The 25039-nt window shown below is 41.4% G+C and overlaps 1 protein-coding gene across 1 annotated transcript in view; it reads right to left on the bottom strand.

The window, feature by feature from the left end:
- The window catches only part of ADAM10 (ADAM metallopeptidase domain 10), a 119047-nt gene that overhangs the window by 13069 nt on the left and 80939 nt on the right, over window positions 1-25039 (bottom strand). The window contains exons 6-11 of the mRNA XM_056130842.1: window positions 20503-20652; window positions 16403-16495; window positions 13292-13475; window positions 4801-4964; window positions 2503-2686; window positions 257-407 (exon numbers count right to left, since the gene is read on the bottom strand). Of these exons, the coding sequence (XP_055986817.1) occupies window positions 257-407; window positions 2503-2686; window positions 4801-4964; window positions 13292-13475; window positions 16403-16495; window positions 20503-20652 (926 nt within the window). The remainder of the gene's footprint in view (window positions 1-256; window positions 408-2502; window positions 2687-4800; window positions 4965-13291; window positions 13476-16402; window positions 16496-20502; window positions 20653-25039) is intronic.

Below are 25039 nucleotides of genomic sequence, written 5' to 3'. Positions count from 1 at the left end.
GCATTTAAAACATAGGGACAAAATAATATGCATTTTATTGAGCGTCCTATGTATGTTCTTTTTAAAGACCCTATGCACACCTTAAAAATCACAAGTACGTCTAGTTATTAACCACTGCTCGTTATGTAATGCTATACCAGAAAATAAATAGAACAAAGATAAAGTTTCAAAGCCATTTGCTTATCTTAATCTCAGTTTTGAATGTATCTGAACTGTGTCTGAGGACTTTATACGGAACATGAATGTGCCATGGCACCTGCACTGTTTTCCAGGTCTCAGCTTGCACTTCTTCCCCTCTGGCTGGTTGGCGTCGTAGCAGCACTCATCTTTACACTGGTCACTATAGCCACAGTCACACTCCTCCCCCTCTTCCACCATTCCATTGCCGCAAATAGGTTGGCCAGATTCTGAGAAAAACAAGTCACACAGAGTAAATGTTGTATGCATACATTAATTTTATTTACAATTCACAAATCGGGCTGGTACCGTGGATATGGCAATTGCCTTCAAAGAGGCTGACCCAGGTCAAATCCCCAGCATCCCATACGGTCCCCCAAGCACTGCCAAGAACTGAGCAGAGAACCGGAAGAAGCCTTGAGTGCCACTGGGTGTGGCCCTAAGACCCCACACCCCGAAATAAAATAAAATAAAACTCATCAATTTTTTAAAACTCAAAAGAGAGGGAGAAAGGAAAACAAATGCATAGAAGAGTGGGACAGGGGTCGGAGGGATAGTACAGTGGGTAGGGTGTTTGCCCTGCATGTGGTCAACCCAAGTTCAATCCCTGGCATCCCATATGGTCCCCTGAGCACCACCAGGAGTAATTCCAGAGTGCAGAGCCAGGACCTGAGCATTGCTGGTGTTACCCCCCCCAAAAAAAAGAAAAAAAAAAGAGTGGGACAAATCACAAGGAGCAAACAAGCTAGCGGACCCCAAGGACAGAGCCAGGAGTAGGCCTGAGAACCACTGGGGATGTATCTGGGTACGGCTGTCATGTACTTACTTTATAATTCTGTAAAGAGGACAGGAGCACAAGGAGGATGATCCAAGTATAAAATTAAACCCACATTAAGTGCCACAACAGGCATGTAACATGGATGAATAAATATAGTATATCAATACAATGCTCATTCAACGGAATACTACTGAGCCTTAAAATACCATTCTGACACATGGTACAAGTTGGATAAATCTAGAAAATACTATGCTGAATGAAGGAAGCCAGACACAAAAGGGCAATTACTGAGTGATTCCATCTATATAAGGAACTTAGAACAGGTGAATTAATAGAGAAAAAATATGCTAGTGATTCAATTTTTAAATTCAATTTTTAAAATAGAAGGAAAGGAAAAATAATACGCTAGAGGCTGGGAAGAGGGGAGCATGAATCACTGCCCTAATAGCGACCAGAGTTGTGTAGAGTGATGAAAAGTTTAGAAATACATGATGGCTGAACATTGACTATATACCACACTGCACACTTGAAATTAGCTAAAACAGAAACTAAGGTGCGTATTATATTTGTATCTTTTACCACAATAAGGAAAAATTTTTCACGGCAGATTTATTCATTTTAGTACAAATCTGAAAACCAAGGAAGTTACACAGAAGAGTGACAATGCAAGCTGATGCCTGTAATGCAAGCACATTACACGACACACACACACACTACACAAAGTAACACTCCTCAGCCAGGAGGAGGAACAAAGCACAATGATGAAGCTCTAGACTTTACGCCTTCCACAGATAGGCGCCAGTGGTAGGACTTCATTCGTATAGCATACAACAAAAACTTGAATAAAGCTGAGATAAATTAAAGAAAAAAAAAAACATTTTAAATGAAGGTGAAATCATCAGAATGGTGGCTGCCTCTGGGGACAAGCTGTGGGTACTGTCTGATTGGGAAGGAAAACAAAACAGTTTTCTCAAGTTTTAGAAATGCTCTCTCTCTTTTTTTTTTTCTTTTTGGGTCACACCCAGTGTTGCACAGGGGTAACTCCTGGCTCACGCTCTCAGGAATTACACCTGGCGGTGCCTGGTTAACCATATGGGATGCTGAAAATTGAACCTGGGTCAGCCACGTGCAAGGCAAACGCCCTACCCGCTGTGCTATTGCTCCAGCCCCCAAATGCTCTAAGTCTTGATAGGTGTTTAAGTTTAAAAAATAAATATATTTGTCAAAGTTCATAAAACAAGTGAACTTACGATTTATATTCCATGTAATATACATACTACAAACATAGAGAACTATATGTAATATTAAATTCAGTCTGTGACATGCAGCATTCTAATGTTTAGGAATAATGTCTATAATCCACATTATATGAAAAAAAATTACAAACTGAGGGATGGATTTATTGATAAACATGTGATTAAAACAAGTACCGAAAAGTGTTAACAACTATAAAACATAGATACATGGTTATTCACTACGTGATTCTTTCACACTTTTTGAATGTTCAAAAATATCCATGATACAGTATGTTAAAAACATATACATACCAACAAAGCAGTTGTTCCTTTTCTTCTCAAGCACTTGACTTATATTTCTAATACTACAGAGAGAGAATTTGTTGTTGTTCAGTTTGTCCCCAGATGTTGCTCTTGCATACATGATGTAATTGCCGTTTTCTTTTTGGCCTAAATTCTTAGATTCTCCTGGAGTGCACTCTGTCCCAGAATCATGCTATCAAACAGAATATAAAGTTATGTAAACAGGAAGGAAAATAAGGTTTTCAGGTCATCTGATTAAATATAATTTTTCTCATCAAAAGAACAATGGAAGCTTACGAATTTTCCTATAGAAAAGGATCTTTCAATTGAGTAGGAAAATAATTTGATGTTACAGTAAGAAGAAAATCAATTTGCTCTATAAGGGGCCACTGTCTTCGAAGGGATGGAAAAAAAACAATTTATCGGTTTTGCAAGTAGAAAGTAAAAAGAGTGCAAAGAGCAGTAACAGTCTATTAAAATAAGCTCCCCCACAATTGGGGTGGAGGGCAGGGAGGCTGGGCCTCACCCACCAGCGAGTGCTCAGGGGCTCCTCCCAGCTTAATACTCAGGCTCAGACCAGGAGGTGCCAGGAAACAAGCTGGGCCTACTGCGAGCAGAGCGTACACTCAGCCACTGAGCTCCGTCTCCAGCCCAAGCTTACCGATTCAGAGACTAGAACGAGGGGCCCAAGAGCAAGTACAGAGGGTAGGGCACTCGCCTTCATGCAGCTGAGCTGGGATCAATAGATTCCCATGAGTCCACCAGAAGTGACCCCTGCGCACAGAGCCAGGAGTAAGCCCTGAGGACCAGAGTATGGCCCAAACAAAATAAATTACTTTTAAACACTAAGTAATTAAAAACAAAGGAATCCAAAGAGAATTGTAGAGGTAAGTACAAACAGAATATGCATCTAAGAGAGTTGACACACCAGCTAATTCAAAAGAAAGGTAACTAGAAAACGAAGGAAAGAAATATAACTAAATGTTGAGTAAGAGCAGAAATACAATAACCATTTCTTTAACAAATATTTTCTTTAGTCCCCTAGAATCACAGTTATTCATATTTGGATTTCAGGCATACAACGTTCCAGCACCAGTTCCATCACCAGTGTCCATTGCCCTTTATTTTCATTTTATTTTTGTGGTAAGGGTGATGGTTGGAGTCACATGCAGTAGTGCTCAGAGCTTAATTCTGGCAGTGCTTGGGGGACTATCTGTAGTGCAAGGGATCAAATCAGAGTCACCTGTGTGCAAGACAAGCACCTTAACCCCTTACTCTAGCCCTCCAATAATCTTAAGGAAAAGCCAAGAAGTTAAAAAAAAAAAATCTGCTTTAAAAACTAAAATAGAAGATACATGGGTATATGTGCATAAATAGTTTCAGATATGGACAAAGACATCCTCAACTATAGTTCCATGAATTTTCTTCATGAGAGCCATATGGCCCCTGAGCACTACCAGGAGTGATCCCAGCATCAATCAGGTGTGGCCCCAAAACAAGAAAAGAGAGCATCTATAAAAGAAGCAGCATTGGGACTGGAGATAGCACAATGGGTAAGGTGTTTGCTTCAACACAGTTGACCAGGGTTCAATCCCCAGCATCCCATACGGTTACCTAAACATTGCCAAGAGTGACTGCTGAGTGTAGAGTCAGTAGTAACCCCTAAAAACCATAAATAAATAAAGAAATAAAGTGATTCGTATTTTTTTTCAAGAAAGAAACAAAAGGAAACAGCATTGTCAGAACACAGCAGCATGCCCCTATATGCATTTAACAACAAAATAAACCTCACACGTTCCTCAATCCAGCCTGTGTGAGAAAGGGCGAGAACCCCATCTCTCGCCAAAAGGTCACACACTTACTGTCAGGCAGAAATGACATGATCACAACTAGACAAAGATCCTCTCAAAGTCTGACAGCGTTAGAATTTTCATTTTCAAGAAGAAATCGGCCTTGACGATCCCGCTCACGAGAAAGCTTACAGGAGAGGTAGAGAGAGAACAGCAGATGCTCGCTGTGCACACGGCTGACCCGGGTTCCATCCCCAGCACCCATTATAGTTCTCAAATTGCTGCCAAGAGTGATCGCTGAGTGCAGAGATAGGTGTAAACCCTGAGCACCACCAAGTATGGTCCCAAAACAAAAAGAGAAAGAGAAAGCAAGCAAGCTTACAGGGCCAGGAACAGCTCAGACTAATGTGCCTGACCTGCATGCATTTGCTTGTGTTATAAACAATGACAAAAACCATTCAACATAAAAGTGAGTTTACACTACTTTTTTCACAGCTAAGAATCAGGTAATACTTACTGGAGATCCAAAGTTATGTCCCACTTCATGAGCAAAAGTAATATGAGAGACTTTGGGAGGTACGTGAGACCCATAGTTCTGAACAGTGATGATTCCAGTATTTAAGGACTTCCTCTTGCCATCTGAATAGAGCTTACTTTTTTCACAGATTCCTCCAGAGCTTCCTAATTCAAAACAAAAGATGGCTAAGTTAGCAACCATTTCCCTACAAAATCAACTGTCATCTTCTAAAGTAAAGTCCAGAAATACCATAGGTAACCACATAAATCAAATACTCAAACGACTTGGAGTCATTTCAAATAGGATGACTTTTCTAACAGTACAAATATAGCCCTAATATGATGTTCCTCTTTAGGATTATAGTATTCCCTAATTTTCACTCCTGCTATCTAAGCAAAGTATTTAAGTCTCTATCAAATTTTAACATCGATATTTTCACTGAATGAAAATCTCCACCTACTTATCTATATAATCTGTATAATCTATATTTATATAATCTGTATAATCTATATCTATCTATATTATCTATATAATCTGTCAGTGAACACTCCATTAACTGTCACTGTCACTGTCCTCCAGTTGTTCATCAATTTGCTCAAGCAGGCCCCATAACATTGTGAGACTTAATACGTGTTTGGCATATCAAAAACAGCACGGCTAGCTTTCCAGGCTTTGCCGTGCAGGCGAGATACTTTCGTAGCTTGCCAGGCTCTCCAAGAGGGTCGAAGGAATTGAACTCGGGTTGGCCATGTTTGCCACATGCAAGGTAAATGCCCTACCCGCTGTGCTATCGCTCCAGCCCTATACTATAATAAATATAAATAATAATTTTATACAATTATTATTTTTAAAACCACTTTAAAAATATTCTCAAAAAATATTTGGGGTAACAAGTATTTAACTTGGTGGGGGAATCCTTTCAAAATGTACAGAAATATCAAATCATAAAACTGTACATTTGATTTGACAATTTTTGGGGTATTTTTCCCTTTTTGGGTCACACCCGGCTATGCTCAGGGGTTACTCCTGGATCTGCACTCAGGAATTACTCCAGGAATTACTCCTGGCGTAATTTTAAAATAGGTTTAAAACTGAATTATGATTTTTCTACTATGTCTTGAAAGCTCTTTTAAAATTTTAAAGAGATGGATATAGTGCCGCCAGCAGGTCAGTCTGTACCTATGAGGCGAGTGCATCAGCAGCCTGATGGTACCTTCAGACGACTAGATACCCCAAAATTGCTGCTGTGCCTTTGGCCAAGTTGGGGCCAAGTTTACCAAGAAAGTAAACAGCCAAAAATTAGGTATGTGGGAGACACATCCACAAACCACCTCCGGCTCAGCTATATAATTGGAGGCAAGATCTCTCTGGCTCCTGAGCAAGCTGTTTAACAGCCATGATCCCAAAGACTCAGAAACAAATCTCAAAACCCAGCAGCTTTTGGCAGAAATGCATCCGGACCCCACAGTAGGTTACTGTTGCCAGGCCCCCCCAGGAGGGAAAGGGTGCTGTCCATCTACCTGCTCCCCCTTGGTGGCTCAGTGACCAACATCCTCCAGAGGCCACTGGACAGTCAGGTTTGGGCCCCCAGTGACAAGACACGTGGGGCCTCACGGGATGGGCGTGGAGCCGGCCCTTTCCTCCCCACCCCAAAGAGACCCCAGTCACTGTCCATGAACGGCCTTTCTGGCTCCTGATCAAGCTGCTTATCAGCCATAATCCCAGAGACTTAGAAACAAATCTCAGAACCCAGCAGGTTTTGGCAGAAATGCGTCTGGACCCCGCAGTAGGTTACTGTCACCAGGCCACCCCAGGGGGGAAAGGGTGCTGTCCATCCACCTGCTCCCCCTTGGCGGCTCAGTGGCCACCATCCTCCAGAAGCCATTAGACAGTCAGGTTTGGGCCCCCAGTGACGGGACACGTGGGACCTATGGGATGGGGGTGGAGCCAGCTCTTTCCTCCCCACCCCAAAGAAACCTCCCCGGTCACCACCCACAAATGGACTCCCTGCCTCCTGATCAAGCTGCTTAACAGCCATGATCCCAAAGACTCAGGAACTAATCTTGAAACCCAGTGTTTTGGCAGAAATCCCTCCAGATTTAATTGTTAAAATTCCAGAATTCCAAAATTGTGTGGCTACTACTGCGTCCACACAACAATATGTTATTCATAACCAGCAATAGAAAACAAATTGTCTACGACGGTTGCCTTTTCAGCAGATCTGAGTATTGGAGTTAAATCCCAAATAATAATGGTGGGTCTGGGGTAGAAATATTGAATGTAATCAAAGTAGAGAGAGAGTAATGTGGAAATCACCTGTCCCACAGGTAGGGGGAAGATGTGGGATGGGGGGGTATACTGGGGTTTTTGGTGGTAGAAAATGGGCACTGGTGAAGGGACGGGTGTTTCATCATTGTATGACAGAGACTTAAACCCGAAAGCTTTGTAATTGCTCTCACAGTGATTCAATAAATTTATAAAAAAAAAAAAAAAAAAGTAAGGTGGAGTTCATGCCCAATTCAACCAGCCTAGTCAGTGGCTGAATAATTAGCAATAATCCTACATTAAAAAAACAAAAATTTAAAGAGAAACTTTTATGTCCAAAATTAATACTTATACATTAAATACTAATATATACTATTAATGTAAATATCACCTATAGATTAACCTATAAGAGTAAACAGTAATGAAATTTTTTGCATTCAATATTTTTTAACAAAAGGAGAAAAATAAGAAACTGTTGACAACTTATGTATTTATATACCTATACCAAGATGACTATTGTTCTATTTATAAATCTTAGCAAGTTATTTATATTCACACTGAAAAGGCTTATTTCATTTTATTAAAATATTATCAAATGGGGTTGGAGCCATAGCACAGCAGGTAGGGTGTTTGCCTTGCGTGCGGCTGACCTGGCTGACCCAGGTTCGATTCCTCCGCCCCTCTCGGAGAGCCTGGCAAGCTACCAAGAGTATCTCGCCCACACAGCAAAGCCTGGCAAGCTCCCCGTGAAGTATTCGATATGCCAAACACAGTAACAAGTGTCACAATGGAGACGTTACTGGGCCTGCTCGAGCAAATCAATGAACAACGGGAGGAAAGTGACAGTGACAGATTATCAAATGAAACTGAGGCACCACCCAGGGAAGAGCAGACCCTGAAGGAAAGGAGAAACGACACAAGAATTTAAGTCATATAAGAATATAAAAGGACCATCAGCAGTGCAAGGTCTTCCTTGGAACAATGCCCAGATTCACTTCTATCTATGCAGAGAACACCAAGACAATATGGAGGAACTGTATATACCCTTCTCCCAGGGGCCCAGAGAGACAACACAGAGGGGAGGGTACTTCGCCTTGCATGCAGCCGGCTAGGATTCTATCTCTGCGACTTGCATGATCCCGAGTCCAGTCAGTAGTGATTTCCAAGTGCAGAGGCAGAAAGGAGTAAGCCCTGAGCAAGGCCTCAAAACGAAACGAAACAAAAGTTTTCTCCAAAGGCAACTACAGGCTTTTCTTCCAAATTTACTTTCTCTATTGCACACTCTCTCACCCCCTACCAATCTCTCTAAACGTCCTTCAATAAAAACTATTGTGTCACTAAAATATAAGTTAAAAATAAAATACCATCAGATAGATTAGTATAGTTTGATGACAAGTCAAATTCATATTAGCTTTCTACATATGTTTCAACCAAGTTATTAAGCATAAATCAAGTTCAATAGTTGCTTTATGTTACAAAATTAAGGTTTGGGCGCCAGGGAAGTGGCCGGAAGGTCTGGGCTGCATGCCGGGCCACAGCCCCCCAGGTCAGCCAACATCACGTGGTCCCCTAAGGCTGCCACAGGCAACCCCCAAACACCAAGAGGAGTCTCAAAGCACCACCAGGAGTGCCCAAAGATAAAACAAAGAAAATTAAAGTTTTACTACCCAGTCACCCTCACTGAAAAACACAGACTGTTAAAATAGTAACGTCAAGAGTTTTCAAGTTAAGTCAAAAGCAATTACTGGATGAAAGATTCAGCAGCCATCAAAGGAGTCCGACATTCTGCTCTGTACAGGAAATCTGAAAGCCAAGTCCTAGAATAAGTTTTAAACTTCATTTATTTTGTTTTGTTTTCTCTCATTTTGTTTGGCTTTTTTTGGGTCACACCTAGCAATGCTCAAAAGTTACTCCTGGCTCTCCACTTAAGGAATCACTCCTGGCAATGCTCCAGGGACTACATGGAATGGACGGAACCTGGGTCAGCCACGTGCAAGGCAAACATCCTACCCACTAAACTTGATTTATTTTTAACTTTCTAAAATAAGAACATGTGGAGTTCACCCAGTTCAATCAGCTTAATGGCTGAATAAATAGCAGTACTCCTACATTAAAAAAATAATAAAATAAGAACAAAATTTTTTTTCTATTTGGGCCACACCTGGCAGTGCTCAGGGTTTACTCCTTGCACTGTGGTCAGGGATCACTCCTGGTGGGGGTCTTGGGGACCATATGTGGTACCAGGTACTGCTTGCCTTACCCGCTGTCAAGACTGAGAATAGGGACTTCTGGGTTACACCCAGAAAATGTTCAAGGCTTACCCCTGGCTCTGTGTTCAGGGAATCACTCCTAGTGGTGCTCAGGGAGCAAAAGTGGTGCCAGGAATTAAACTGGAGTTGGCCACAGCTTAATTAAGCACCCTTAATCCCTCTTAAAACTCTCTCCAGCCCATTAGTCCTTCCTTTAAAATAGATACCCTGTCAAGAAAGAGATAAAGTACTAGTAATATAATACCTTTGTGGGGCTGGAGAGAGAATACAGTGGGTAGGGTACTTGCCATGCATGCAGCCTAACTAAGTTCAATCCCTGGTACCCCATATGGTCCCCTGAGTCCATCAGGAGTAAGTCCTGAGCACTGACCTAGGATTAATCTCTGACTCTTGCCGGGTATGGCCCCAAAACTATCTATGTATATGTATATACATACGGTCACGGTCCTCCCGTTGTTCATCGATTTGCTCGAGCGGGCCCAGTCACGTCTCTATCATAAGACTTGTTGTTACTGTGTTTGGCATATCGAATACATCATGGGTAGCTTGCCAGGCTCTGCCGTGAGGGCGAGATACTCTCGGTAGCTTGCTGGGCTCTCCGAGAGGGGCGGAGGAATCGAACTCGGGTCGGTCATGTTGGCTGCGTGCAAGGCAAACGCCCTACCGCTGTGCTATCACTCCAGCCCATATATACATTCATATATATTATATTCATGTATACATACACACATATGTATATGTATATACATACATATTATATATATATATATTAATATATCTTTTGTGATTTTAGCTGATCTAAAAACATACTATGCTGAATATATGATATTTATCTGAGGGGACAGAGAGATAGTACACAAATAAGGTACTTGCCTTACTTACTACTGACATCAGTTCAATCCCCAGCATCATATATGGTCCTTCCAGCACCAACAGGTGTGATCCCTAAGTACAAAGCCAGATGTGTGCTATTTCGATTTCTAATCATGTGACTCTCTTGGCCTTCACATTGAAGCAGGATAACTGGTAAACTGTGGATTATACTGTTGAGAGTCCTGTGTTGAGTTCTGTGTGCATATTATATTACAGCAGATAGGGCGGTTGCCTTGCACACAGCCAACCCAGGACTGCCTGATATGGTCCCAAAACAAACAAATAATTAAAATTAAAAAGACTGACCTTAACAGAAAGAAAGGCAAAAATTATCTAAGAAAAAAATAAATAAAACAACCATGAATTATCACAAAGGGAATAGACAACCTAATGAGGTGGGTGCATGCTTTGCATAGAGGGAGCCCAGGCTCAATCCCCAGCACTGCACTGCCCCCACTGCCAGGAGTAACCCCCTGGCACAAAGCCACAGAGCCAGGAGAAATCCAGAGTCTGTCAGGTGTTCCCTGCCCCACCAAGAAAAAGAAAAGAAGAAATCAAAGAAAGATAAATACAGGGAAGAGGACTCTGAAAAAAACCACTGACAACACAAGTAGCATGAAATCAGCATAAACCATCATAAGGGACAAATATGCCAAAATATTATACTATTTATACTAATATTATAGGCAGTCATGACATAAAACTCACACATTAAGAATATTAGATAGGGGAGTATGGTGCCGCCAGCAGGCTAACCTGTACCTATGGGGCAAGTGCATCAGCAGCCTAATGGTGCCTTCAGGCTTCCCAATACCCCAAAATCGCTGCTGTGCCTTTGGCCGGACCCCAACAATTTAGGACCAAATTTCCTGAGAAATCAAACAGGCAAAGTTAGGTATGTGGGAATCACACCCACTGACCACCTCTGGCTCAGCTAGACAAGCCCATTTTTCGGCCTCACTTCAGAGACCCATAAATAAATCTTGAAAGAGAGAAAAAGTTGAAGCTTATCTCAGACCCACACAAGGCCAAATAGACTGGGGTAAATTGGAGGGGAGGAGGGCAGGTCAGCTCGGTGCCCGCCCAAGCAGAGCCCCCAGCAGCCACTTGCTTCCATAATCTAAAATCACTGCCATGCCCCCGGCCTAACGTCACGATCTCAGGACGGACCTCACCGAGATATAATCTGCTGAAAATTCGGGTATGCAGGTTTTGTGACTGAAATCTCTAGGCTTTCTCAGGCTCGGGATGGACTACCTTCTCCCACCTCCCTGTACTTCCGGAAGTCTCAGCAGTCACATCCACATCCCAAAGCTGCTACCCAGTTAAACAGCTACTCCAGTCTTACCACCCCGATAAAAATACTGAATGCCCTGAACAAACATGATTACCTCTTAGTACCCATATTGCAACCATAATTCAAACATGATTACCTCTTGGTACCCATATTGCAACCAAAAAACAAAAATAGAGAGAGGCTGGGAGGTGAGGGGGTGGAGTGTTGGGAACTGGTGGGAGGGAAATGGGGGACACTAGTGGTAGGAAATGTACACTAGTGGAGGGATGGGTGTTAGATCACTGTATGACTGAAACTCAATCATGAACAGCTTTGGGATGGTCTATCTCACAGATAATCAATACAATTTTAAAAAAAAAAAAAAGTAATATGGAGTTCATGCCTGCTTCTGTCAGCTTAATAAGTAGCTGAATAGAAGCTCTCCTACATTATAAAAAAAAAAAAAAAAGAATACTAGGAAGTTAAGTACACTTTAAACCATGAGAAAAAGGCGTTGGGTATTGTAAAAAGAATATTCACTCTTGGGATTTGGGATGGGCAACCTCACACTAGGTACACAGGGAGCCTGTGGGCAACTCCTGGCCACTCTGGGCCATTGGTTCAGCACTAAGATCCAAAGCTTTGGTGTTAATCAGGCCCTGTGGTACTGGGACCACTCGGACCACACCCCCACTGCCCAGGGGGTAGGCAGGGCCTGGGGTAGAACTTGGCCTTGCACCTGACCCCTGCACCAACGCCAGGACTCACACACTGAAGGCAAGTGCTTACGCACTGAGCCACACCCTGGCATACCCACTGTTGGTTTTAAAAAGAAAACAGGCATCGAGGACGTAGCTCAAGTGACTGTGTACAGGTCGTGCAGGTGCCAAACCCTGGACTTGATCCCCCCCAACCTCACCAAGCTCAGGAAGTGTGACCCTGGAGGCTCCAAGCAGGCCTAGCCACCAGTCAGTGAAGAGAAAACAAGAAACACAAAGGCTTGAGGAAGTACAGGACTACTAATGTTAGCATGCACACAACAAATCCAGGGATACACGAACACCCAGCTTACCCTGGATAAAGCAGAAGTTGATTCTTTTTAAAGATAGAAAAGATGCAAAGAAGGAATTGCCATGTACAGTTCAAATGAAAGACTACAAACTATGAGTCAAACTCCAAGTGACAAACTCTAAATTCAAAGGACTGAGGCTCCATCGTTCAATCAACAGGTTTGTATTTCTCTGAATAAGATAACTGTCCGTCCTCACCCCTGGAAAGGGTGTACTGGAAAGGGCATTGGCCTCTCCCCCAGCTACCTCAAGATGGCAGGTATCAGGGCCATGATGCCCTGCACGGAGCAGGAACAGACAAGCACACTGAGGAAGTGTGGGCACTGTGTCTCCATCCGCTCCTGGGCAGGCACTCTCGGCGATTCATCTCACTCAATCTCACTGCACAACAGAAGGAAAACAAGTGTCCCCACCCCTTACCCCATGCCCCCAACTTCCAAGATCATCTTTAAAAGTTTATTTTAATTAGTAGGGTTTTCTTTGGGGGAAATGCTGCTTTAGGTTAATTATTTCAGCAACCAAATTTCAATGTAGAAATATCAGGCTATCTCCCCATTTAGTACTCATTTCAAAATAAAATGCAAACTCCTATATTTTCCCAATTATATTATGGCTACAAATTTTGCCTAAGTCTCATCATTTAATTAAGACAGTGTACAGGCAGCACTTTCTCCTGTATTTTATAAAATTTTATAAAATTGCTTTGTTTCAAGTCAAGATATGTTTAGATAAACTACCTGAAGGTGCTCCAACCCAAGCCAGACCAAGAACTCCGTCATCAAAGTCTCGGTCTGTGAAGACATAGGCCAAACAGTAGTCATCATGATTCTGTTCAGAATTCAATTCCAGAAACTTCTCCACACCAATGTTTGGGAAACGAAAGGGATTTGTAGGATCCTTCTCATCAGCAGTTGTGTTGATCTAAAATTCAAACAATAATTTAAATAAGTTAGCATCTGTAAAATTATCTGAATCCCAGAAAAAAAGGAGGCCTGAATTAAGACTTTTTTCTAGTGCTCTTCCCACTATCCCCATCCCTTATCTGATCATGCAGAAGGAGAGAAGAGAGGACGGAGGGAAGGGGAGCAACAAAGACCGGGGGGTGGGAGGGGGGGAGAGGAAAGAGAAGATGAGAGGGGAAAGGATGGAAATAGCGTAAGGGGATGAAAACTGCATGTTAACATTCAGAACCAATGTTCTCTGAATTCGTGAACACTAAATGCTTGGGATTGAAAAACAAGTCTACTAGTGAATAAAGCACTTGCCTTGCACATAGCCAACCCAGGTTCAATCCCCAGCATCCTGTCCCCAGGGTGCCCAGAGCAATGCCAGAGGAATTCCTGGCAGAGTCAAGAGTAACTCCTGAACATCACCAGGTGTGACTTCCCAGCCCCCCCCCCCAAAAAAAAGAAAAGAAAAACAAGTTCTACTTTCAAAACTTCTAATAAAGATAGTACAGTTTCTTAAATTTAATTATCTGAGCAAGTCTCCTTTAGTGGTAATCTCCACATATGGTGACAACTCTAAGAATATAAATGTTAGATTTTTCCAATTACCTGAACATAAAATGGATATTGAACTCAAGGCTGTCAGTTGAGCAGACAAATAATTTCCTTGATTCTCCTTGCCTAGAGTCATAAGTAAAGTATAACACACTGCAAGATCAAATTTCTTTTCCCTGGATATGAGCAAGAATTTTATTTTCTTTTTACTGCCAATTCATTTCTCTTGCTTTCAAGATGAGTTCCTACACAATCTTTCTTTGGATACTTAGTTATGATCCTGGTACAAATTCCTTCTATATAATCTGAGGAATAATCAATTTTGAAATCAAATTTCTACTGAGCAAAGCTCTCATTTATTAACCCTGTGACTTCTTTCAGGATCTATCATTTGAGGCCCTGGAAAAATCTGATTCCACCAAGTAAGTCAAAATGATATACAAGAGTGATTTTCTTAGCTAGTATTTTTCAGAAGCATCAGCAATCCTCATTCTACTGAAAGCGTATGTTGTAAGAGAGGATATAAGCACTGATGAAAGGAGAGCTACAGATCTGCTTAGGATCCACAACTTCCAGTCAAACCACAAGGTCCTACTTAGGACTGCAAAGATAACTGTTGAGGGCCAACCGCCTTATGCTGGATTTCATAACATCTGACTGATTCATCAATAATCGGTCCAAAATAACTGGTTCTAGTCATCCAACAAGCATAACACATACTATAGTCTATACTTAAGAGATATGCAATAGCTTGTTTTCCTCCACTTAACATAAACAATAAAACTCCCTGACACTATAATATTGCCTCAAGTAAAACCGCACCTAAATTTTAGTTATCTCTATTAAAATAAGATGGTTAATAATTAAATATTTGTTGATGTAACTAAAATTTCAATCATTTAATGGATCATAATCTTCAACAGATATCTGAAGTTTTAATTTCAGTAAAGGCCTGAAAACAAGCGTCTCATTTATATACATGTATTTCTTTATAATGCAAATAACTGTCCACTGTAGTACTGTCCTCCCGTTGGTCATCGATTTGCTCGAGCGAGCACCAGTAACATCTCCATTGTGAGACTTTTTGTTACTGGTTTTGGCAGACTGAATATGCCACGGGGAGCTTGTCAGGCTCTGCTGGGCGGGTGGGATACTCTCGGTAGCTTGCCCTGCCCTCCAAGAGGGACGGAGGAATCAAACCTGGGTCGGCTGCATGCAAGGCAAACGCCCTACCTGCTGTGCTTTTGCTCCAGCAAATAACTGTACTAAAAAAAATGTGCTTCACTAAAATTTGTTCTCTACTTTTCAGCGACTCAGCCTTTTATTGCTCTGCCCACTAAACAGCTACACTTATATCGCTTACCACTCATATGCCAATTTACTTCATGAATGCTTACATTGCTCTCAAGATATATGTGTGCCTGATTATGAACAATTCTTCTAACACAGATCCACAGTTTTCACTTTAAAACACTCCAATTAATATTCCATTATACTTGTAAATGGAAAACCTTCAACTTTGTTTTTAAATACCTGTACTAAAATTATAGTCAATAATATTTTAAGAAAAATAGGAACACAAATTTCAGACTCTTAAAAGTTAATATGCATTGAAAGAATTCACATTTAGAAAATGTTTCAATTAGTCTTACTCTCTAAGTAATGACCATTACTTACTTACAATCTACACCATCAAAACTAATCATCTGCAACCCTGTGGGTCTAAAACACACACTCAAAATGCATTCTGAGGCTCTCTGAAGTTTCAGTGAATGGTGATACGAAAGATGTCATGGTCAAATTAGTTTTCAGAAACATGAGTTTCTTTCCCAAAAAACTTTTTAAGGCTCAAGATGCATTAGTGTACACTATGATTTTTCAAGAGTTTTTCTAAATTCTTATTTTATATAACCATTATCTTCCTTCCCAACCCTGGAGCAACAAATAAGATTCATAATGACACATGAAAAATCTTAAGAAACCGAGAAATAACATCAAGGGCTGTGGGATGTCAAGCAGTGAAGATGTAATTTCTGAAATTAAGACTTTCCTACCAGCACGTGAATCAGATGCACAGGAAGCAGTACCACTATACTTTTCTATTTCACAGTTCAGGTTAAAGTCACATGAATTTAGAGCTCATTTCCCTCTCACCCACCCCGTTCTTATACCACAAAATGTGTGTGTGTGTGTGCGTGTGAAAGCTGAGAGTTAAATAAACTACACCAGTGTAATTTAATCAAAGCACAATTTAAACAACTTGACTTCTTTAAAATGAAGTGAAAAGTAAACATTTTTCTCTTGGTAAATCTGATGCTTATTGTTTTAATCATTGAAATTTCTTACTCTTATGCGTTTCACCATAAAACTGATGTTACGGATTCCAGAGAAGTCTGTGGTCTGGTAAATTGTATCAATCGCTTTAACATGACTGGATATCTATCGATTTAAAAAGAGAATAACATTTTAGAGGCAACGTTGAAATGCAAGAACAAAAAAATGCCATTTCCCAAATCAAGAATTTTTCATATTCCACCACTTCAAACTTAAAGATGTGTACAGTATCAACTAGAAGGATGGAAAAGATGAGAGAAGTGGAGCTGAGCAGACATGCTAGGACTTTTCCATACTCTTTTCTGACAAAATCCAAACATGCACTTCTGCTTTCAGTCACACACACTTTGACTCAATCCCTCCTACAATACCGGAACTTTTCACCTTCTTTTTCTTTATCCTATGACTTAGCTCAAAGACCTTTTCTAAGTGTTTCCCTGACAGGGCCTGGAAGAATAGTGCAGTGGATAGAAAATCTGCTTTGCAAGCACATGTTCATGAGTTCAATTCTCCAGTGTCACCACCCGCAATCCTGGCAGCTGTGCTATTCTAGCTTGGCAGTATTGTCTGCAGTCCTGGTACTGCACAGGATATGGCCACAGTCTAGCCAGATGTGAGTGAGCACCACAGAGGAGGTAAGCACAGCTACACAGATGCATGGGTGCCACAGCAGGAAACAGTCCTTTGGGGGCACACGGGTGAGCACTACAGCAGCCCCGCCCAGAAGAAGGACACCCAGAAGACAGAACTGTCAAAGAGTGACCCCCAGTGAAAAGTGTGGGCAAACATTGCAACTGAAAGAGTGCAGACCTCAGTGCAGGCCTCAGCCCCGTGTGCGAGCACCACAGCCTCAGATGCAGCCCCAAGCCAGCACCACAGCTAAAGACAATGTGTGAGCACCATAGTCAGGCAGTAAACACGCCCTGGCAACAAGGAAGGGGGAAGGAATGAAACTGAAAATAAGGCTGGCAGAGTGACCCACAGGCTCTTTCATGAACCCAGGGCACCTTGAAACAATGCATTAGGAGTGGCCTAATGTGGACCTGGTGTGGTCAACGAACAAAAAACAGTTTTAAATCTTTGAAAAGAACTTCCCTAAAAACATGATAAAACGTAATCATTCTCCAACTTTAGTGTTTCTAAGTTTAGGTGCTAGTAAACGGCTGTAAGTTTTGTTGAACACTTGCTACAAACGGTGCTAAGGAAATGGCAGTGCTATAAAACAGAGAGTTTTCTATAAATTTACAAACATTCTAGAAGGATAAGAACAAAAGAATAAAATATAAATAAGACGTTCCATTTTTGCTGAATTCTAGGAGATTTAAGTGCTAAAATACAAAAGTTGCCTACTTACCTCATTGACTCCCAGCTAAACTCTGCCTTCTTAAATCATTAAACTGTTTTATTTCTAATTTTATTTACAAACAGCAGTCCTAAAACCAATTATGTGAATATGCATATGTGCTTTCAAAACTACTTTCAAAGAAATTACATGCACATTAAGATAGCAATAATTAAAATCTCAGAAGTAGACCATATTGCTAATCATTGATAAAAGGAAGTTCGAAAAGTACCAATTTAGTTCACTACAAAAATACTCTTTCTGACCTCAATCCGGCCTAGAATCTTTATTCAGTCCTCACTGTGTCAACTCCATTCCCAGGGATTTAAACATTTCCCTCAGATGATGAACTTGTACTCACTGAGAGTTCATCCTGACTTCGCTCACTCTTTACCTCTTTTCTATCTTTATCTGTTTTTACCTTTCTCAAGTCATATCTTTCTTTAAGGGTAATTCTTTAGTCCTTGCCCTACTGCTTACTGGATCTTTAAGAACACTGCATCTTATCGATTTCTCTTTCTCTTATGTCCTAATTGCTACTCATTTTCTTCTTCAGATCAACTTGTTAATTTACTTTCTATAATACTTCCATCTCCAAATACTCCATATTATTTTGTCTTTTGTTTGGGAGGGGGTCACACCCAGCAGTTCTCAGGGCTTACTCCTGGCTCTCTGCTCAGCAATCACCCCTGCAGTGTTTGGGGAACCATATATGGTGCTGGATATTGAACCCAGGTAGGTCACGTGCATGATGAAACATCTCACCTGCTATACTATCTCTCAAGTCTCCATCGTATTATTTAAGTCACATTTCCCCCACAACATCTCTTGAAAGCTCACTGCTTCTGTCGGTCGAGTCAATATTTTTACCCCTACAACACTAATCAGAGTTTGTCAAAAGATCATCAAGCCTAAAAAACAGTATAGGAGTTAAGGCACTTGCCTTGCATGTGGCTGATCCTCCTTTGAACCCCAGTACCCAACCTGGTCAACCCTGAGGACCTCCAGGAGCATTCCTTGAGCACAGAACCAAGAGTAGCTCCTAAGTACTGCTTAATGTGGCCCAATATCCACACAGACAAATAAATAATATAAATCATAAAATGTTATAGGAACTAAACGTCAACTACCTTTCATAGTCCTTTTTTTTTCCTTCCAGAATTGAGGCATAATGACATTCTAAAAGACATAATTCTGGTCACTAAAAATCAACTACTTTTCATAATCGTTCCTTCCAGAACTGAGGCAAAACTGACAAAAACTGTCACTGTCACTGTCCTCCCGTTGTTCATCGATTTGCTCAAGCGGGCACCAGTAACGTCTCCATTGTGAGATTTGTTGTTACTGTTCTTGGCACATTAAATACGTCATAGGTAGCTTGCCAGGTTTTGCCATGCAGGCAGGATACTCTCAATAGCTTGCCAGGCTCTCCGAGAGGGACAGAGGAATCGAACCCAGGTAGGCCACATGCAAGGCAAACGCCCTACCCATTATGCTATCACTCCAGCCCAACAAAAATTATAATATATTTAAAATGTACATCATGATGGACTGGAGCGATACCACAGCGGTAGGGCGTTTGCCTTGCATGCAGCCGGCCCGGCCGAGCCGGGTTCGATTATTCCACCCCTCTCGGAGAACCCGGCAAGGAACCAAGAGTATCTCGCCCACACGGCAAAGCCTGACAAGCTACCTGTGATGTATTCAATATGCCAAACACAGTAACAAAAAGTCTCACAATGGAGACGTTACTGGGCCCACTCGAGCAAATCGATGAACAACGGGAGGACAGTGCTACAGTGCTACATCATGATGATCCAATATACACATACACTGTGAAAGGATTCCTTTCATGTAATTAATTCCTTATAGCCATTCTCCTTGATATGATTATAATGACATTATTAACTATGCATTTTGCTTTAATAGTTGTCTCTGGGGGCTGGAGCGATAGCACAGCAGGTACGGCGTTTGCCTTGCACACAGCTGACCTGGGTTCGATTCCCAGCATCCCATATGGTCCCCTGGGCACTGCCAGGAGTTATTCCTGAGTGCAGAGCTAGGAGGAACACCTGTGTATCACTGGGTGTGACCCAAAAAGGAAAAAAAAAAAAAAACAACACAAACCTTGTTTCTTCTTTGGCTAATCCTCTACAACTATTTTGTTAAGATTTGGTAATTATTTGTTTTATTACATAGCTTATTCCCTTAATTTCCATAGAAAGCTCAAGGCTAACCTCTCACAAATTCCTGTTCTACATTTTCAACAGCCCTGGGGAATAACTGTCTCATATATGTCCAAAATTAAGCTACCACACCACCATCAAAATAAGCTCGACATTTATACTAGTGGCACTTCCAATTCTCTTATTCTCAAATCCCTTAAATCAAACACATTTGTCAAACTCTATGTGATATCTTCAACATGACAAACATTTTGAAGGGAAAGGGTTAAGAAGACAAAATGCAAATAACTCTTCTGGAAGGATCCTTTATCCATCCTTCCTTTAAATTAACAAGTAAAATTCATGCCTATTCTGAAGCAGCACTACAGTGACATTTCCTTCATGAAGTCACTTTCCTATACCTCTATTATGAACAACAGGAAAATATCTAACCCTACATATTTGATCATATTACAATTAAAATGCATACTCTTTTCCAAAAAGAAAAATAGAAAAATGTGCTAACTTTAATTTTTAAAAGAAAATTTAACATATATTTTCAAGTTATATGAGAACTACTGAAATAGTAGCAAAATTATAAATACCTGGGCAATCACAGCTTCTCGTGTTCCATAGTATTTAAAAAACAGATGGTCAGTCTGAATATAAAGTTGACAAGTATTTTTTTCAGCTGAAGTTGTGCGTTTTTTCCTTAGGAGTTCAGGGCCGTTAACAGCATTTTCTTCTTGAGGTGTCTAAATTTCAAAAAATAGTCATTTTTGATCACAGGCATGCTTCATTATTATACTTAGTAGTTTAACTATATATTATGGGAAATTTCATATCCTGGTAAAAATGTCTTCAGGGACTGCAGAAGTAGTACAGTGGGTAAAGCACTGTGTGTGTGTGTGTGTGTGTGTGTGTGTGTGTGTGTGTAAGAGAGAGAGACAGAGAGAGACAGAGAGACAGAGACAGACAGACACAGAGAGAGAGAGAGAGAGAGTATGAGTGTAGATTAATGGAGGGCAGCAGTGAAACAATGATTGGAGGAGTACAGGAGCCATGGGGTATCAGGAAACAAACCTGAATCCCCACATACATATTTCAGAGCACTATACCATCTCCATGGTTCCACATTAGATGGAGACAAGAGATATATTCAAATAATTCCTTCACTCTTGAACACTTTTAAAACATATTTTTCAATAAACAATCATTTTATTATAGTTTAGTATCTTCTAACCTTATCTCTGATAGTTAATCTATCACCAACCTTATCAAATTTATCTCTGAAATACCTAGGGAATCTGTTCAATGTTTCTGATTCACCCAAGTTACTATCACTTATAACCTGTGATAAGTATCAATGCAATCTGTCTAAATTTATTATTGGCCTGTGATCTTTCCTCCATACTACAATTTTCAAAATGCAAATCAGAAAATATTAGCCGTGTACATAGTACAGTCCAGTATTCTAGTAACTTCCTATGACCTAAGGATAAACCCCTAAGTCCTACATATGCAACAGTAAATGAGCTTGGTAGTTTTTACTTACCTGTTAAATTTCCTCTTATTCCATATTAGTTTAGCAAACCAACTCCAGCTCTTTGTGAGGCAGACAGCTACACAGGCCTTTTGCCAATCCTCCACTGGCCTCTGCAATCTCTTCTGATTTAGTTAACCACTCCCTTTAGACTTGGCAGTTCTAAAACCATCAAACCACTTCAAAGACCACAGACCCATTTTTTTCTATCATACAAACTTGCAATTTATTGAAGTTATTTGTTTAATTTACACGACTTCAGCACAGCGGGTAGGGCGTTTGCCTTGCACGCAGCCAACATGGCCGACCCGAGTTCGATTCCTCCGCCCCTCTCGGAGAGCCCGGCAAGCTACCGAGAGTATCTTGCCCACACGCACCACGGCAAAGCCTGGCTAGCTACCCGTGATGTATTTGATATGCCAAACACAGTAACAACAGTCTCAAAATGGGGACGTTACTGGGCCCGCTCGAGGACGGTGACACTAGAATATATGTTCAAAAAGAAAAATTATCTCTGTGCTTGCTTCTCACGAGAGCGATCACACATGTGCCAGGTACTCTACAGAGCAGACACTCTGTAAGAATTCTAACTGCTACTGGATCCAAGCAAATAAACGTCTGTCAGCATCTCAAAGAACCACTTTAAGTGAATTCTGATGACAGAGTAGAAAACTTTAAAGGCCTTAATAGATTAACATAAGAATAAGATGTAGAGTCACAATTTCAAATGTTCACTCATATACTTTCCTTTCTCTTTAATAACCATCATGTCTGATTGCTCATTTATTTTAGCGGGCTTACTCCTTGCTCTGAGCCCAGGGATGACACAGGGTTCAAGGAACCAAATGGAGTGCTGGGAATTGAACTGAGGTCAGCCCTGCTGTACTTATCTCTCCAGCCCTTGATTGCTCTTAGTTACCGTTTTCATTTGATCCATTTTTCACTGTGTAATGTATTCTAACATGACAGTTGCCTTGCTGCAGTACATTACGCTACCTTCCGATTGTAAATATTCCTAATGAGCTACAGATGTTGTGTCTCAGGAGGCTTGAGGGGGGCAAGGAAGGGTGCACTCCCAAGAGGTGCTCATGGGGCCAGTGGCGCTGTCAGGCCACGCCCAGCCCAGGTGGTGGACTCAGGAGGAGGGTGGCAGGACGTGGTGCTGCTGTTGGCTCAGGCCTCCTGCCCAAGGCTGTCATTTTTCACAATTATTGCTTCTACAAAGATTGACTTCTTTTAAGGCTACTTTGAAGAGAGTATACTTTTGTTTTTCAACTTTTCTAATAATACACTAGAACACGTTCTTACTTTTTCCAGATACCAGACTTCATTTGTCTAATCACCTCTGTCAAGCCCAGAAACCCTGAGATTCTGGGGATGGGACCAGGGACTTGCACATACAAAGCACGCACTCCCATTCCTGGGGCTACTGCTATTGCCCCCATCCTGGAAAGGATTTCTTTTCACTTTTAGTCTTTAGGCTAGGTGATTTAATAATTCTCCCTTCAAAATTTGGCAGAGGTTGCTCTAAGACAGGGTTCATTTCAATAAAGTTATTCTTAAAAGGTCTAATAATATTTTGTATTGTAACTCCTATTCTGCCCTTCTCTCCTTTTTTTTAAGTGTAGTTCTTCCAACGTGTTAGTAATCCTAGTTTTAGACTCTTATGTCGTTTCTGGTTCTCAGCTGTTTACCCACTCACCCCCTGATTGTGGATCACATGTTTTCAACTTCCTGTCACCTGGTAGTATCTCTTGAATACTGGACCTTGTAGGCTTTCCTCAGTGATGCTCTGCCCAGAAGTGTAACTACCTCTCCTCCCTGAATTTTGAAGAGGCTTCGTACTTCACAACTCTACCCCCTCCTGTCTTGCTCTTTCTGAGATCCCCTCTCCAGTGACTATGTGAATTGTGCCCTGCAGTCACTGTAGCACTGCACTGTAGCACTGTCCTCCCGCTCTTCATCGATTCGCTCAAGTGGGCACCAGCAATGTCTCCATTGTGAGACTTGCTGTTATTATTTTTGGCATAGCGAATACGCCACGGGGAGCTAGTAAGGTTCTGCCGCGCAGGCAGGATACTCTCAGTAGCTTGCTGGGCTCTCTGAGAGGGATGGAGGAATCAAACCTAAATCGGCTTCAGGCAAAGCAAATACCCTACCTGCTGTGCTACAATTCAGAGAAATCATAAAGGTATTCTATTTCTCCCTCAGACGTCTCCATCTTACAATGCCTGTTGTAATCAATGTTTGAAAACAATTATTTTATATATTTATTCCATTTTCTAGTTATTCTTAGTAGAAGGGAAGACCATTTTAATACCAGTTACTCCATCACAGATGGGAAAGGTAATCTCCTCTTAAATTTTTTTACTTAGATTTCAAAGTTTCAGTGTGTGCTTCTGGGCACTGGGACTGCCCATCCTCTCCCTCTTACCATGGTGAGGCTCCCAACAGAAAGCCTTGGACTCCACCCTGAGAGTTCCCTACCTGCTGACTCCAGGCCCTAGTTCAGGGAGTCACACTATCTGACACCAGCTCTAATTTGACTGAACACATTCAGACTGAAGCCAGTGCACACATCAAACATACTTCAGTGACCTTATATAGTCATACATGTCAGTCAACTGACTAGTTCAAAATCCCCTTTCCATCGTCTACTAGCACTGCATGGTAAAGGAAATAATGTGAACGAGAGGTATTATCAGTAGCCCTCTGGTATAAACAACCAACAATATCAGTTCTTAATCTAAACCTCCAAAACTAACCCATATAAAACTCAAAGCATAATCAGGGAATCTAAGGGACCCAAGTATAGCACCAGATAGAGATAGAAACTCAAGCAAACTCTTAAGCCCATTAAAACTCTCAAGCCTGTGGCGCAGATGTGGTGAGAAAGGGACACTCCTTCACTGTTGGTGGGAATGCCAACTGGTTCAACCCTTTTGGAAAACAGTACGGACGATTCTCAAAAAATTAGAAACTGAGCTCCCATTTGACCCAGCAATATCACTCCTGGGAATATATCCCAGAGAAGCAAAAATGTATAGTCGAAGTGACATCTGCACTTGTTTGTTCATTGCAGCACCCTTTACAATAGCCAGAAACTGGAAGAAACCTGAGTGCCCAAGAACAGATGACTGGTTAAAGAAACTTTGGTACATCTACACAATGGAGTACTATGTAGCTGGTAGAAAAGATGAAGTCATGAAATTTACATACAAGTGGTACAACATGGAAAGTATCATGCTAAGCGAAATGAGTCAGAAAGAGAGGGATAGACATAGAAAGATTGCATTCATCTGGGGGATATAAAGTAACAAAATATGAGATTAATACCCAAGAATAGCTGAGATCAGCACCAGGAGGATTACTCCATAGCTTGGAGGCCAGCCGGGCATTCTAGGGGAGGTGCATGTTGAAAGTAGACTATGGACTGAACATGTTTGCCACTCAATAACTCTTTTGCAGACCACAACACCCAAAAGGAGAGAGAGAACAAAAGGGAATGCCCTGCCACAGAGGCAGGCTGGGATGGGGGGGGTGGGGCTGGGAGGGATATTATCCATGGTGGTGGAAAATGGGCACTGATGGAGGGATGG

This window comes from Sorex fumeus, unplaced genomic scaffold (genome assembly GCF_029834395.1).
Source record: "Sorex fumeus unplaced genomic scaffold, SorFum_2.1 ptg000081l, whole genome shotgun sequence".
Lineage (NCBI taxonomy): Eukaryota > Metazoa > Chordata > Mammalia > Eulipotyphla > Soricidae > Sorex > Sorex fumeus.
The sequence above is the reverse complement of the archived record's forward strand: the minus strand, read 5'-3'. Positions and strand labels throughout refer to the sequence as shown.